Source organism: Colossoma macropomum, unplaced genomic scaffold (genome assembly GCF_904425465.1).
Source record: "Colossoma macropomum unplaced genomic scaffold, Colossoma_macropomum, whole genome shotgun sequence".
Lineage (NCBI taxonomy): Eukaryota > Metazoa > Chordata > Actinopteri > Characiformes > Serrasalmidae > Colossoma > Colossoma macropomum.
Window position 1 is genome coordinate 3,277,111 of NW_023494808.1, and position 17,407 is coordinate 3,294,517.

Sequence of the window (17,407 nt, forward strand, 5' to 3'; positions counted from 1 at the left end):
TCCTTTAAATCAGGCTTTCATTAACCTCCTCTGAATTAATATAAGGATTCCTCAATACAGTAAGAAGTGTGTAATATAATGAGCTACTGAAGTCTACAATGTATAAACTGAGAAGAGAAACTTGTATAAGATTCTCCATTTAGTTTTCTGAGTTAGGAATTCTTTACAGATCTAGAGGGAGGATTTGTGAAGAGACACTTACTGCAAGTGTGTGGTACACATCATCAGAGGACCTGGCTGTGGGCTGAAGAGCTGTGTACGTGTCGTCCTTAGCATTAGGGTCAGCGTTCTGGACAGAGGATGGTTAGAGAAGGTGTAGAGAGTAGATGGAATGAGTTTAAGAATCATCACTAGTTTAATAACTTTACTGTAAGAACTTTATCCTGACCACGGCCTAAAAATACCACTTGAAAAATGAGTAAGTAACCAAGTGGACCTTTAGTCTGAAGAGACTTACTGTAAGTCATGTACTTCACACATCATCAGAGGACCTGGCTGTGGGCTGAAGAGCTGTGTAAGTGTCGTTCTGTGCTTTGCACAGACAGCGTGAAATGTGATTTCTTATTGTCAAACGAATTAATCATAAACATTTGAATGTAACGACAAATACAGTCTCAGTTGTAGGACATGTTTTAATGCACCATTTGGAACCAGTGCCTCAGACAGTGCTCTAACTGTTTACCTGTAATGGGTGCAGTTAAATTTCATATACCCTAATCCTGCATTGCCATCTAGAGGCAGGAAGTAGTACTGACATAAACGTTCCTCCTGGATTACTATTGGCTACAGACAGACTGATATCTAGAGTTTGGTATCTTCTCACCTGATAGTCATGTTCATCTGTCCTTTTCTTCTGCCTCATGTACCTGCTCTCAGAAAATAATCAGTATTTATCCAGAGAAAAAACTGTTAATGTTATTTACATTAACATTAATAATGTTAAAAACTGAAAAATGTTATTTTTCATATAGGTTTTGAGATGGACTCTTACCAGACTCTTACCAGATAAGCACAGTGAGAAGAGCTGCAAGCCCACAAAGAACAGCCACAACAGCTACATACGCGATCACAGAGGGGACAGCTGAAATAGAGTTTATTACAATAATGAAATATATTAATTCATCTGTTTTTAACTGAATCTTCTCAATAAACCTCAGCATTAAAAATATTTAAAATTTAATGCGTTTTTCTGGTTTCTGAGTTTTTCTGACAATCACAGAGTTAACTTTCATTTCACTTCACCTTACCAACAATATAAAGTTATTCTGAGATGCTCTTTGAAGGATCTAAAGGTTGATTTATTATTATTATTATTATTATTATTATTATTATTATTATTATTACTGTTGTTGATACTTAATAATGTCTGAAATTAATATTTTAATATATCATGTTCTGTAAACGAAATAAATGTAAAAAATAATGCCATATATAATTCAATATGGTAGTAGAATTTCAAAACAAAAGATTGACATTGTTGTTAAAAAAAAAAAAATGTTGAGACAAATAAAAATCAGCTCATAAGCCAAAGCCACTGTACTTATATTCTGTAAACCTGACAAGCTGACAGCATGTACTCACATCTGACACTGAGTGGGACAGCAGGAGAAGAAAGATGTTCATATCCTTTCACAGCACAGCTGTAACTGCCTGTGTCCTCTATTCTAGTCAGCTGCAGGGAGAGGGTGTTGTTTTCTTCATCATTTGTATCAATACGGCGTCTGTTTTTTATACCAGATGTATGTTGGTCTGTCTGTCAGAGTGCAGGTGGTCGTACAGGTTAGACGTGTTGCATTTCCCTCTGAAACACATTCAGGACTCTCCACTCTGAGGCCTGAGAGGATGGAGGAAAAAGAACATCATGAGAGAAACATTACAGTGAAACAGAAGAACAATCTGCAAGAAAGAAAGAGAAGACAAAAATACAAGCAAACAAAAAGACTGTGGTCAACTAATTGTCTGTTATTGTTCACACAAAAGAGCAATCTGCTACAGTAGGGAAACAAACAACTATCATGAATTGTCCAGGACAATTATCAGATTACTGACCATTTAAATTTACAGATATTATTTATTTTGTATCATTATTAGAAATGTAAAGTTGTGATATAACTGACCTGTGACATTGAGGACAAAATAAAAAGCTTTGTTCTTCTATGTGTGTTATGATTGTATGGCAGTACATATACTCATCTCCCTCCGTCACATTAATCAGTTTGAGAGAGAAAAGTTGTTTTTCACCTTCAAAGTACTCAGTCCTTCCTGAATATTCTGGATCTTTAGTCAGGTCAGTTGATTCCACTTTTCTCTCTAGATGTTTTGCCTAAAACTTCTTTACCACTTTAAGATAAGATGGGTATGTGTAATGACCATGCATAAACACTGAGGATCCCTTTAAAGCACATATTTGAGTTTGGCTGTATTTCACACTCCAGTCTTGACCAAAAGCCCCTGAAACATATGATGAGTATAAGAACTCATGACAGGAACCCGTTTAGTGCAAAAATTGCATACAGTGGATGTTTATATAATAATAATAATAATAATAATAATAATAATGATAATAATAACAATAATAATAATCATCATCATCATCATAATCATCATCATCCTATGAATCATCCTATATCATGCATCCTATGATATCAACCACTTAACTATGTGATATTTATGGTGCCACAACAGGAAATCTGTACAGTGTCTTCAGAAAGTTGTTTAGTTATACAGATATTGTTAAAATTTCAATTCTATAAAGCCCACCAAGTCTTATAGCTGCAGTGTAGCATCACTCAGACAGCTGGCCTGGGAAGCGTCTGTGCCATTGCGGAAGATTACTCTTGTCTGTCCCGTTCTACTCTTGTCTGTCCCATAATCTGTCTCATTGAATACAGTGTAAAACTCAGCCAGTGAGGCACTTCAAAACATACCACAAACAATACAAAAATACATAAAATAAACAAATGAGACTGATGTAAAGAGGAAGCTGTATTGCACCAGCAGACACCTGCACACACACAGCAACATACTTTTTTAAGTAAAAAAATTGACACAAAGAAGTTATGAAAGTTATTATTAATTCCATCTTTCACAAGAAATCTGAAATTGACAAACTGCAATGTTTAAATTTTTCATCATTGCAAGGTTAGTTTTCTGCATTGTACAGATGCACTAAAATCAGACTAAACCACAGTAAAACCAAGTTGTTATGGTGTCAGTCCAAATCACCATCAACAAACACTGCTCGAGGTCAGTGGGGTCCTTGTAGTTTGTAAATAATGAGAGGAGCTCTGAGCAGAAGCAGTGTCTGAATTCCAGCAATGACATACAAAAATACAGTTAGAGTCAATCTCAGCTCCTGTACAGGGCTGTGAACTCCACACTTTATTCTCTTTATTTAGGTCTTCCTGTTTTCTCACAGTGTTTAAGAAAACTCACTGGAGGTTCAACTCCATTAAAAATATGTCAAGACTTGGTGTGAAAAATTCTTAATTGACTAACTGTGGTCTCCATCATAAGAAATGACTTTATAAGCACCAGTAGCAGATGATTATATCAGTACATACATGCAATATATCAACAACCACTGTGTGTAACTTACCATGATACAGTAAAACCCAAAGAACAGATGATCAGTCTATAATCTCTGAAGACGTCATTTTTACACAAGCACCGAGTTTGTCTTCCTCTTTCTGGATGTGGATTGTCTCTCTTTCCAGTCAAACCTGCTCTCAGTGCAGATGCTCTAACTGTTCAGTGTAAAGATATCATATTAGAACACAGAGCAGTAATGAAGTGTGAGTGTAAATGTTAAAAGCTGAAGCTGTTTTGTCCAGCAGCTCTAAGAGCATGCTGGTACTGGCTGAATCTGTCACAGATTTCCTTGTTTTCTTCCCTTTTTTGCCTTCATTGGATGAATTGTTGAATTGTACCTTCATGTGTTCATCTTAAAAGAAAATTACTCAAAAATGTTCTCTGTTCTCAGTCCCCTCAGAAGGCTCACTTAGGACCAGGAGCCATATTATGTTTTGTCTTATGTTATGATCTGACAGGTCAGAATAAGATTTTACATAAATAAATATTACAGAAGCAAATCTTATCCTAATTTAGGAATTTTATGTTACAGTATCTTATTTCCTCTCCAGTTAGGAAATCTTAACTCAATCAAAGCCACCAATCAACCGTCATGTCTGTTACCTAGCAACCGACCATATGCGCACAGTTGAAACATAAACATGTAATGAAAATAATCAAGTTACTTAGCCAGACAGCTAGGTACTAATATTGATGTGAAAAAAGTCAAACACAATTAAAGTGCAATAAACTGATAAAGTAATAAACAGACACGTTTAACTTTCTCAACTTCTCTCCTCACTATTCACCACTGTCACTGTAATATATTATCTGATGAGTTTTCATCAACATTAACACTTAAAGGTGATAAGAGGAGATCTTCTCTGCAGTGTCTGGGGCTTTTAAAGCAGTGTTTCACACTCTTGATCCTAAAGGCCCACTACCCTGTGCATTTTAGTATTCTACACCTGATTGAGCTAATCAGATCATTAACAACCTGTGATGGAGCTGCTCTCCTCCACAATATAAATATACATGGACTTTCTATTTAATGGGGACATTTCATATTCAAACAGACAGACACATGCTGTTTGAATAGCCTTTATTAATTGACAGTGTTTAAGATGGAAAGTTGAAGTTGAACTCTCAACAAAAGCAACTGAATGAAAGTAGAAAGAAAATAGAAAAAAAAAATGTTGAGTATGAACTGTTTTATTTAAAAATGTTAAGAGTTCATGTTACTTGTTTTAGCAATTAAACAGTTTAAGCACTGTTGTATTTCTGAACAGTAATAGAGGGAAGTCTAGAAAAGGTTTAATTAAGTAACTAAATGAAATAAGAAAGGAAAATGTACTTACCTGTAAATAGATTCCAGAGAAAGGTAGGCATGTCTTCATTCAGGGAGGAAAACAGTAGCCTTGGTCTGGTGAGATTTTATAGTGAATTTTTTCCTGATGTTACATCACTTCCTGTTTAGCTGTATAAAAACCCTAGAGTGAGCAGAGTGATTTAGTCTGGTAGAGAGGTTGATGAAATACTAAATATTTTATATTTGTAGATATTGAGTATCAGTATTGATGAGTATCAGCATCAGAGTGATATCAGAAGAAAATGATGGATTAGAAATCCAATACTGTAATTAATCTAAACTGAAATTCCACACACACACACACACACACACACACACACACACACACACACTGGGATTGATGTTGTTAACTGTGTATTTATTTCCTTTGTAGAGTGTTTGAGTGTTTCATGTAGTAAGAAAAGTGCAGGTTTTATTAGAAAGCTTTACTCAACACATTTGAACATTAGACTGCAGGTAAGTTCACAACTTCAAAAGTAATACAATATCCAACACCCTCAGACCAGTGACACAAATCATTCCATGGAGCTGTGCTGTACAATTACAGCACAGTACAATTAAATCTTTCTTAAAAAATTATAATAGTGTCTGTAATGTAGTTACACATTAACAATACATGCAACAACAATATTACTGCTAGTGATGTTTTCAGTGATACTGATTGATGACAGTACCACAGCTTATATAAATGCATGTCTATCTCAGTTATTTCACCAATTATTATGTAAAGAATGCATCTTTCTGTATATAAATACATGTACGAGTAGGTCTATCCTCACTATAAAACAGAACACATTGAAATCCTGTGGGTAAAATGCTACATATTGAAGGTGCGAAAAGGGTTTTTCCACTCAGCGTCATAAATTCACAGAGTGATAATCTCCAATTCCTCCAGATGATCAATTTTGTAATGATATTACAGCCAGCTAACCTGCAAAAAATAACAAACAGCTAAAACAGGGTATGACAAATCAAGTGTCACAATAATTATGTGAACAGTCCGCTGCTCTTTACCCTGCTGACTGCAGAGTACAGCTCAAATCACATCATCAAGTTTGCTGATGGCATTACTGTGGTGGGTCTGATCAGCAAGAATGATGAGTCAGCGTACAGAGAGGAGGTGCAGCGGCCAACAGACTGGTGCGGAACCAACAACCTGTCTTTGAATGTAGACAAAACTAAGGAGATGGTTGTTGACTTCCGAAGAGTGCGGGGTGACCATGCCCCACTGGAAATCGTCCAAAGCACCAAGTTCCTCGGTGTCCACATCACAGAGAATCTCACCTGGTCCCTCAACACCAACTCAATAGCCAAGAGAGCCCAGCAGTGCCTCTACTTCCTATGGAGACTAAAGAAAGTTCATCTCCCCCCTCCCATCCTCACCATGTTCTACAGGGGGACTGTAGAGAGCATTCTGAGCAGCTGCATCATTGCCTGTTTTGGGAATTGCACCGCCTCCGACCGCAAGACCCTACAGCGCATAGTGAGGACAGCTGAGAAGATCATCGGGGTCTCTCTCCCCTCCATCATGGACATCTACACCACACGCTGAATCTGCAAAGCCACCAGCATCGTGAACCACCCCATCCATCCCTCACACAGACTTTTTTTCACTGCTGCCATCTGGCAGAAGGTACCGAAGCATCCGTGCCATCACTGCCAGACTCTGCAACAGCTTTGTTCCTCAAGCAATCAGGTTTTTAAACTCACAAGGACTGAACTAACCTCCCCCCCCACCCCCACCCCACACACACACACTCATACACACCTCTTTTGATGCTCTACTTGCACTATCTATCTGGAACATTGCTGCTAATACTGTGTTTACACTGTGTTTAAACTGTTTTCACTACCTCAGTAATTGTTTTACTACCTCAGTAACTGCTGTGTTTATGTATGTTATCTGACATAACTTACAGATCACATCATGTTAAATATGTCTGCACCTTATTCCACTACCTCATGTCCAGAAATCTGTGCTGTGTTGGTGCTACAGTGTCCGGTCTGTTTACTGTGTCTAATGTCTGTTTAATTTATCATATTTATTCTATTGTTTTTAGCTTATTTTTTGTTTGCACACTGTCTGCACATTCACACTTTGTAATTTTGTACTTTTGTACTTTTTGTTCCTTGTTGCACCTTGTTGTTCCTCGACAAATGTAATTTCACTCCACTGTGTACTTGTACATAGATGGAATGACAATAAAACCTCTTGACTTGACTTGACTTGACTTGACTCTGTTGAAAAGCTATGGAGAAGATGGTTATTTTGAGTCTGGAAGAGAGTGACCAGGGTGTGAGGGGTCAGGCATGATTTCCCCCTACCTTTTCCTCATCCTAGATGAGGGAAGGTCTTTCAGGGTGGAGAGCCGACAGCCAATGATTTCCTCACATCATCTTATTGTGGAAGATGGCCTCATTTTCGATGCTGACTGGCTGTAAATGATATCATTTCCTTTGTAGCTATAAAGTTCACCCCAGCAATAGATTTTGATATTTGGCTCTCACCAATACTAATTCCAGTTCATTGTCACTTGTGAGGTGTGACATCATCACTGGTCTGACTGTCTTTGTCTGCAGTTTGTGAAGTGCGAGGAGGAGGGCACTGTTTCTTTGCTTTGAGAAACTGTGAATCTTTAAGAAGAAATACAGATTTTAACAGATATGAGTTTTTATTTATTTATGACTCAAGATCACATTGCAAAATGATAACATAGACATAATTTCAAAGAGTAAAATACAATATAAGGGCAAAATAAGAGAAAGACTTTAAACTGTGAAATATAGTGAAGCTGAAACACTTGAGCACACCTCTCAATGTCTTTTTCCTTCACAAAGTTTGCTCAGGACCATAAAACAGTGCTCTAGACTCCACTCTGACTCTTCTAGAACACTTTTACACCACTTTGTGCTTTAGTTTAAACACAGTTTATCTAATATCTACTTCAAGCTTCCCTTAACTGTCTTATCATGTTCCTCAACAGTGATGATATTAACATGTAAAAAGTTAAGAGTTCCTGCCTTCTCCTTGTATGTGCGTTCAGTATACCTCTTTCACACACACACACACACACACACACACACACACACACACACACACACACACACAAACACGCAGAGTACATAGGAGCTAAAATTTTCACAGGAAAGCATAAACCTGACCTATCGGGGAGGGGTGATGTAGACTGCAGATCAAGTTAATGACAATAACTTGTAGGATTTTGCACACAGACACACACACACACACACACACACACACTCAGATGCTCACACACACTTTTCCTATTTGCCCGGGACGCTTTCATGTGAAAAAAATGGTAGTATGTTCATTCCCCTCTGAAACTTGAAGTACAGTGGCACCTCAAAATATAATCGGATTGACCCTAGGGCCAATTGAAGAACAGGGTAGGAAAGTATACAGAGAAACAGGTGGACTACTGTCTGTAACTGTAGAACTACAGAGTGCTCCTATATTGTCAGTGGAGCAAGGAGGTGGTTTTAATGAAGTGGCCAGTTGGAGTATATAAAAGGCATGTTTGAAAAACTAGGAAACATAAAAACTTCGCCAGCCTTGCCTTGCTATGAAACATTGCCCAGCTGTCTTTCCTGTAGAGCCTTGCAGCACCGCCCCCATAATCATAGTCCTTTTCCAGGGATTCAGGCAGTTATAGCTGTGCTGTTAGAGGATATCAACATCTCCACTTCACTGTTCAGAACTTCAGAGTCAGATGTGAGTTTCTTTTATTCTTGCCTTCTCATAAAGCTGATATGCCATGCTGTGAAATGAATCAATCAGAAAAATAAATATGGAGACTGATTTGGAAAATACATATACAGGGTGATTCAAAAAGATTTTGTTTATTTGTTTATTGTTTTCAATATTTTTTTCACCATATTTTCACAACAATGAGTCACCAAGGAACCAATTACAAGCCAACTGAAAGAGGAGGTCATAGAGTTTCTGACTGTCACTATGGCAGTGAACCTCCAACAGCTCAAAGCATTCGACATTGGTACCAACAAAAGGTCACCACATCTCACGCCGTGTGACTTTTTCTTTATTTTATTTGTTTTACATGATTCACATGATTTTCTCATTCATTCTTTAGACTTAGTTTTTCTTTTTACATATGCGTATGTTGGTATGTGTTTCTATCAGGCTACTCCATGATCCTATATGTAGCTGTTGGAGTCGGACTTTGTGAAATCATAGCTTTTCTCACTGTTGTTTGCTGGAGAAGGTGAGAATCACTTTGAACTTTACATTAAATATAAAATATTAGCATGTGAAATGCAGTAATTGTTTCATTCCATGTTTGTTTATCTTGTCAAATATCAGTTTCATTAACAAAGAAAAAACCTATAGAAAAAAGAAATACACTTATTTTTTTTGGATTAATGCTGACTTTTTCTAAGAGCAGAAAAAAGAGGCAGGATGGAAACACAGATGAATATCTCTATGTGGTGTGCTCTTATAAAATTCTAGATATCAGTGTCCCTAAATCCTACTTTAATGTGGAAGTGTGATGAGTGTAGCAGCTCTTATTTGTAAAGTGAGAGCAGTTATACAGTAAAAGTGTTTATAATGTTAATTATTCATCTATTCTACTTTCTATTCTGTAGAATGTAGACCCCCTCTTCCTTACCACCCTTCCTGATGTTGACATATCCAGTGATCAAGACTACAAGAATACTGCAGTGAGTTTCAGATTTAAAGTCTTGTTGCACTTTTACAGTCCAATTATACTTCTAGAGCATGCAGAAACTTGAAAGCAAGCTCTAGACCAAATCTTTTTTTTTTGAATTACTTATGAATTACTTATATTGAACTTCAATTTGTGACCTAAAGATCAAGTGCGGTTAAGTTATGCAGCAGGACAATGATCAGCCTCTACATGTCTCAGAGAAACCAAATTAAGGTTTTGGAGTGGCTGAATTAATCTCAAGGCTTTAGACATTATAAATTCTCTGCTTCCATCTTTTTACCATCTCATCTAACATCAGTATCTGAGAGCACACAGACAGGACATTCAACAGTTGAAGAGAATATAATTTCTGTGTTATTACTGTTAAAAAAGGAGAGTGGCCTCCTTTTTTAACATTTAAAATCTTTGAAACCATTGAGTTCACATGTTTTCTGGGCACTAGCAGCAGCATGTTTCTGATTCAGGCATTCCTAAAACAATTGGTCTGAGTTGTTGTTGCTGTGCAATTAGAAAGTAACACCACTGTTGTTCCTCAACAGTAATGATATTAACATGTAAAAAGTTAAGCGTTCATGCCTCCTCCTTGTATGTGTGAGCAGTGTTTCTCTTTCACACACACACAGTCCAAGGGAACTAAAACATTCACAGGAAAGCATGAACCTGACCTCACGGGGAAGGACGGTATAAACTGCAGAGCAAGTTAATGACAATATCCTGTATAATTTTACACACACACACACAAAGAGAGAGAGTATATAATCCGGACAGGTTTTTCCATCAGTTTCCTGTATTTTTTTGAGAACTTCCCTCAGAGTTCAGCTCAGGCAAAAATGCTGCTTGTTGTATCATGCCTCTCTGACCATTGGAGTGGGCTACTGCTAGCTGGCCATGTTTATGTACCTTATCCTATGAACAATTTCTTAAAGAGTTTTGTCTGGTGTTTGATCATCCATATGAGGGCAAAGTGAGTGGAGAAGTATTAATGAATTTATGGCAATGGAATTGCGCTGTCTCTGAATATGCTTTAGAATTTCTTATGCAGGCTGCTAGCAGTGGATGGAATGAGCCAGCATTATTTGTCATCTTCCATAAAGGACCCAGAAATTCTCACCAATCTCGTGTATAAAGATGATGATCTGACTTTGGATCAGTTGGTAACTTATTCCCTTCATTTAGACTGTCTCATTCATGATTGAAAGATCAGGAAAAGTAAAACCCCTCATTTTCAAATAACTGTGAGAAGATGTGCAGTCACCACAGAGACTAGTGTAAACTTGGAACATGAAGAACCAATGCAGTGTCACTTATCAAGGCTCTCACCGGTGAAATGGGCACACTACAGGAGAGAAGATCTATGCATGTATTGCGGAGGCACCGATCATGTTCTACGTGAATGCCACATTGTCCGCAGAGACATTGGGTGCCACCCCTTGGAAAGCATGTGGATTAATACAATGTAGTGGGCTAATATTTTAACAAAGGGGCTGGTTTAATCATTTGTACTACCTGTAACTATCTGTTCCCAATGTGAGTCTTCTGTTTTTCCAGCCTTGATAGAGTCCAGAGATGAGGGTGACTTCATCCGAGTGTGCTTGGTAGAAGATTGTCATATCCCAGTGAAATCGCTGAAGACTCATTTAAATATAACAGCTTTGGATGGGAGTCCTGTAGAAGCTGTAGCCATCACCTGTAAAACTGAACTTATAAGACTAGAAACCACTCAGAACTCATTTCCTTTCCAGTATTAGATACATCAGAAATTTTCTTAGAAATCAGAAATCATCATCTTAAGTTTGCCCTGGCTAGAGAAACACAACCCCCGCATCTCTTGGTCTGAACGTGAATTAGTCTCTGGTCAGATTTTTGTTCACAGAATTGTATCTCTCACCCCACACTAAAAGTCAGATCTACCAGTATTGAAAGCCCCAATTCAGAAACCAACGTAGACATTCCCTCAGAATACGTAGATCTCAGGGAAGTTTTTGATAAGGGTAATGCCACCAGACTGCCTCACACCGGTCTTATGACTGCGCTATTGATCTAGTTGACAACGTTACTCTTCCCAAATCTAGAGTTTATCTGCTCACTCAAAAGGAGGAACGTGCCATGGACATATAGCAGTGGACTTATTTTTGTTACCTTTCCAACTAAAATACAAAATCCATGGTACACAGATAACCATGACTTAGGTTGACTTTTTTCACCAGCTTCTTATTTAAATTTTCCATTGAACTATAAATGGTGCAGCAGTCAGGCACTGGAATATAACTGCTGCACCATTTAAGTTTGAATGGAAAATTTACAATATGAAGCTGGTAAACAAAAAAACAACTTCAGCTTGTTTTACCTGCAGAAGCTATTAAAATTGGTCAAACATAGAGAGCTGTGTTTCTTCGGTTTCGTTACCATGAGAAAAACGGTCAGTTCATCTGGTAAGTAAGACTGGAGTTTAAGTGCTGAGCGAGGGTGCATTGTTGCTGTCGATGCTTTGCAAGCTCTAATGCTTCAGTTCTCTTCTGAAGTAAAATAAACCAAGCGTAAGCCTAGTAATAGACATTTGACAACAATGCTGTTTATTCAATTTATGGCATGAAAAGAATCCATTCCTATGAGAAATAATCAACTGTGTAGAGTCCCATTTGCAGTCAGACTCTCCACGTTTCTTCCACTTTGAGTCTTTCCAAGTCATAACGCTTAAGTCCAAGATAGAGTCAGAATCACTGGTGTTGAAGTCAAAGTTGAGTCCCAAGTCTTTCTCAATTTTCTCAAGTCTAAAGTCATCAAATTTGTGACTCAAGTCAGACTCAAGTCCAAGTCATATGACACGAGTCCACACCTCTGATATTTTCTACCTCGGTTTATTCTTATGGGCCCTTCGCAAACTTCAATATTTTATTTTTCTGGATACAGTCACATGCATCCTATAAACTCCTAGCACATTTGGAACATGACGTTACTCGAAAGAAAAAATCTTAAATTGTTAAGAGGACAAGCTTCAAAATAAATGCAAAATGGAGGAAAATAAAAAAAAAGAACTAAACAGAAATGTTTTTGCAGTTTTGAGAACCTGAATCCCTGGTATAAATATGAGAAAGTACAGAATGTATTTTTTTTTTCTCCTTAATGTGTATGATATGCAAAAACCTGAAAACCATTCTGATATATATGTTGTTTATCAACTCAGTATGTTAAACTCACTATGAGGCAGCTTTTAGTGATCTGCATTGTGTTCTCTCAGCATAGTCACATACTGGGTGGAGCTTTCACAAACCTCTATACACGTCTGTATGTTTAAATAATAAATATTATTAAAAGTGCAAATATAAAGAAATGTTAATTTCTATATACAGAGGGAGCAGTGCTTGTACAATTGATGAATTGGTTTTCAAAGTTTTCTCTGCAAGAGTATATTTCTTATGTGTTATTATTGCAGGCTTTAATGCGATGGTGTCACTCAGAGTGTCTCTTCCTCTGTTGTTTCTGCTCATGATTGTAGGTGAGTCAACACATCTTATTAAAACATCACCACTACAACAGCAAAATGGATAGTTGTGATGTAGAAGTAAACTTGAACTAAGTTGTTAGTGAAGTAAGTTATTAATGTCTGGAGCTACACATTATACACTGTGTTCAGTTGGTAGTTTGTGCTTCTCTCTAGTACCAGTTCTTTGACTTTGCTGCAACACCTTCAGAGCTCTTCTCACTTTGTGTTATCTCTAAGAATCAGCTCAGTGTTGTAGAGTAGCTGCTGGAGTTGGAGAGGAGAGAAGTGAAGCTGTAAGCTACAGTAACTCTGACTGTCTTATGGGCTCCAGACTCTGTAATCAGCTCTTTCATGCATCATATGTTTCAGGAGCTTTTGGAACAGAGTGGAGTGTGAAGTTCAACCAACAGGAAATATGTGCTTTAAAAGGATCCACAGTGTTTATGAATGGAACTTATACTCACCCAGAAAATCTTACAGTGACAGAGACATTTTGGACTTTAGATCCAGATAAGAAGCCTGATCTGAGTAAAGACCCAGATTATTCAGGCAGAGTTGAGTATTTCACTGATGAACAGAAACACTTCTCCCTCAAACTGAGTGATGTAATGAAGAAGGATGAACATCAGTTCTGCTTCAGAATCAAAACAAATGTAGAAAAACAAAGATGGGTGGGTACACCTGGAGTTCAGCTCAGAGTTACAGGTAAGATAGACTTTTCTATGTATGAGACACAGCCGATCATCTCACTTTAGCCAGACCAGAATCAGATCGTTGCCTGATTACTGAGTGTTCTGATTTGTTCATACAGATTTAAATAAAGAGAAATTGATAAACTGCTATTATATATTGATAAATCTTAGATATTTAATGTATGCTGGTCTAACATATTTAATATCAGAACCGGGAAACCATTGAAAAGTGGCTGATCAGCTGCCACATTTCTCTCCTGACCTGATGGTTTTTCCTGGCTTTAGACTTACATGTAGAAACTCCTGAAGAAGTGACAGAGGGAGAAACAACAGATGTGACATGTAAAACCACCTGCAGTCTGACTGACCCAACATTCATCTGGTACAAAAATGGACGTCCTTTAACCACAAAGACCATCAAGAACAACCAGCTCCACCTGCAGACAGTCAGCAGTGAGGATGCAGGCAGTTATAGCTGTGCTGTAAGAGGATATCAGCATCTCCACTCTACTGCTCACAACCTCAGAGTCAGATGTGAGTTTAATTCATATTGTTCACTACACTACATACTGTAAATACTAACCAGTGGTGTTAGCAGGACAAATGATAATAGATGTCTTGGTAGCATCATGTCGTAGTAATTTGAACAATTTCATATCTGTCTCCAGATTCTCCAAAGAATGTCCATCAGTCCCTCTGGTGAAATAGTGGAGGGCAGTTCAGTGACTCTGACCTGCAGCAGTGATGCAAACCCACCTGTGAAGATCTACACCTGGTTTAAAGGATCAACATCAGCAGGAAAAGGAAAAACCTACAGCATTCCCAACATCACATTTGAGGACAGTGGAGAATACACATGCCAGAGTCGTAATGATCATGGAGAGAGAAACTCCACGGCTGTGCATTTAAATGTTCTTTGTAAGCTTCTTGCGATTGTTTTAAGTTGTATTAGATGATTTGCAGAAGCCCAGAAACCTGAAATATCATTATCATTTTTATCTTATCATTATTTGATCTGCTGTAGATCCTCCAAAGAGCGTCTTAGTGTCCATCAGTCCCTCTGGTGGAATAACGGAGGGCAGTTCAGTGACTCTGACCTGCAGCAGTGATGCAAACCCATCTGTGAGGAACTACACCTGGTTTAAAGAAGGTGGAACCTCACCTGTAGGATCTGGACAGAATTACACCATCATCAGCATCACTGCTGACCACACTGGACTGTACTACTGTGAAGCTCAGAATGATCATGGAGCTCAGAGGTCAGCTGGAGTGCCGGTCTCTTTAAAAGGTGAAAGATTAACGGTTAGAGTTGAACGTATGATCTCTTTTGTAGATCATATTATTATGTTGTTCATATTATTATTACTGTTTATTCATTTATGAATGTTGCTTGTTTGTGTATCCCTATACAGGCTACCCCGTGATTCTGTGTGTAGCTGTTGGAGTCCTTTGTTTCATTTTTTTAGTTTTTCTCACTGTAGTTTTTTGGAGGTAAGAATAACAACGAAAAAGCTTTATTTTTCATGAACAGTCTATTTAACATTGCACTCTTGCAAACTTTCATATTTGTATCATAAGTGCTGATGTTTATTGATTGGATTATTACTGGCTGTTTTCTGAGAACAAGAGAAAGAGGCAGGATGGAAATATGGATCAACAAATCTATGTGGTGAGCTCTAGATATCAGGATCCTTTAATTCTGCTTCAATATGAAGGTGTGTGTAAGGTGGTAGTTCACAGGTGTAGACTGAGAGCAGTACCTGAGGTCCTGATTCTGACCAGTGGAGGACCAGCAGTGGACAGATGTGACTTTGAGAAGACGCAAATGATTTATTTACTTATCATTCTATTACTGGCCACTGGATGGTGAGGATTAGAGCACTTTTGAGATTGTACCACATAGTATGGCACAATTTTATTCTTGATTTACATTATTAAATTTGGACAGTTATGACACAAAAACAGATTAAGTAAATTATTTCCACTTTAGAAAGAAAAATATATTTTATCTAGAGCTGCTGCATAAACATGATCCATATAAAAGTCTTGCCTTGCAAATACATCAGGATATCATACCGGCTAACAGCTTGAAAGAACTAGCTACATATCTAGCATGTGTGTTTCACAGTTAAAAGCAATATCAGGAGCTCACAGTAGATTAAAAGCATAGTATCACAACCTAAACCTTCCAGCAGGCTAACTGTGTTTTAGAAACAATAGAGGAAGAGTCATACAGCTCATTATTCTCCATGTCAGCTTCTCTTCACCTGTTTTGGCCAGTTTGTCTGTGTTGTGATTTAACTGCAATATTTAAGGTGGAACATCTGTGGTATGTGACTCCCTGCAGTCAAAAACTGAAGTGGAGTGATATCTTAAATATCTTTGTTCAGAGTAGCATCATCCAGATATATTACAACCATATAATGCTTCACATTGAGAGATTAAAACTAAATGTGTTTTAATATTTAAAAATTGTATATTAGTGTAGTTGCTAAGCTAAAGCACAAACTGAAAGCTTTGTGTGTGAGTGTGTGTGTGTGTGTGTGTGTGTGTGTGTGTGTGTGTGTGTGTATGCTCTGCTCCAACTCACTGTATTTTGTATCATTTTATTATAGACTTCAAAGAAGCATCACTGAGACCATCACCATCATTTTCAATAAAAACTACAGCAATCCCGAGTGAGATTACTTTGAAACATCTATTTTAAAATATGTAAAACCGTCAGTCTTTACGTGGGGACCTTAGATTTCACCGATAAAAAATGTAAACCCAAATGAATAAGAACATATCTGTATGATTTGCTGTAAATTGTCTTTTCTCTATGAAATGCTTAGAGCTGAAAACATACAATTATTTTGTTCTGTGAACTGATTTGTCTGGTTGCAGTTATTATATAAGTTATAAGTTATTATAAGTTATAAACTTATTTAATTTGCTCAGGAATATCACTCATTACAATGTCATCAAACAGTATCCAGCACTCCTACAAATGCCAAATAAAAATAATTCCTTTACATTTCATTTTCACTCTTTGACACGACCTGTATTTTATCCTTTTTAAAATTGTAACGTGATCTTGCATCATAAATAAATAAATCTTACATACATTAATTATGATGATGATTATTATTATTACTATTATTACATGTGAATGTATGTGTTGATTTCCACAACAAACATCCCCTGTTTTTCATAGCAGAGAAACAGCGCCCTCCTCCTGTCAATTCACAAACCGCAGAGAGAGACAGTCGCACCAGTGATGACGTCAAACCTCAGGGCCACTTAAAGTAACAGTGCAGGCACTAACCATACCTCTGCATAGGACTAATGCAGAATAATGAAGAAATACTAGGCCAATAACTATGAAGTTTAGGATAAATATTTTTTAACAATTACTGGAACACATTTAATTACATTAACTTTGTTTATGCATGTTTCACTGCTTTATTCAAAGATCAGCTTCTGTTGCTGGGCTTCATATTATAGCTACAGAGGAAATTACATCATTTACAGCCAGTCAGCATCTTAACTGAGGTCATCTTCCAAAACAAGAATCTAAGTTTATTTATCTGCTGACAGAATGTAA

At 37.4% G+C, this 17,407-nt stretch overlaps 1 protein-coding gene across 1 annotated transcript in view; it reads left to right on the forward strand.

Annotated features, from left to right (window-relative positions):
• Positions 1-17,112, forward strand: part of LOC118797720 (titin-like) — a 127,946-nt gene extending 110,834 nt beyond the window's left edge. The window contains exons 8-15 of the mRNA XM_036556986.1: positions 11,194-11,334; positions 13,079-13,141; positions 13,499-13,834; positions 14,107-14,303; positions 14,490-14,739; positions 14,846-15,109; positions 15,234-15,272; positions 17,018-17,112. Coding sequence (XP_036412879.1) covers positions 11,194-11,334; positions 13,079-13,141; positions 13,499-13,834; positions 14,107-14,303; positions 14,490-14,739; positions 14,846-15,109; positions 15,234-15,272; positions 17,018-17,112 — 1,385 coding nt within the window. The remainder of the gene's footprint in view (positions 1-11,193; positions 11,335-13,078; positions 13,142-13,498; positions 13,835-14,106; positions 14,304-14,489; positions 14,740-14,845; positions 15,110-15,233; positions 15,273-17,017) is intronic.
• The last annotated feature ends 295 nt before the right edge of the window (positions 17,113-17,407 follow it).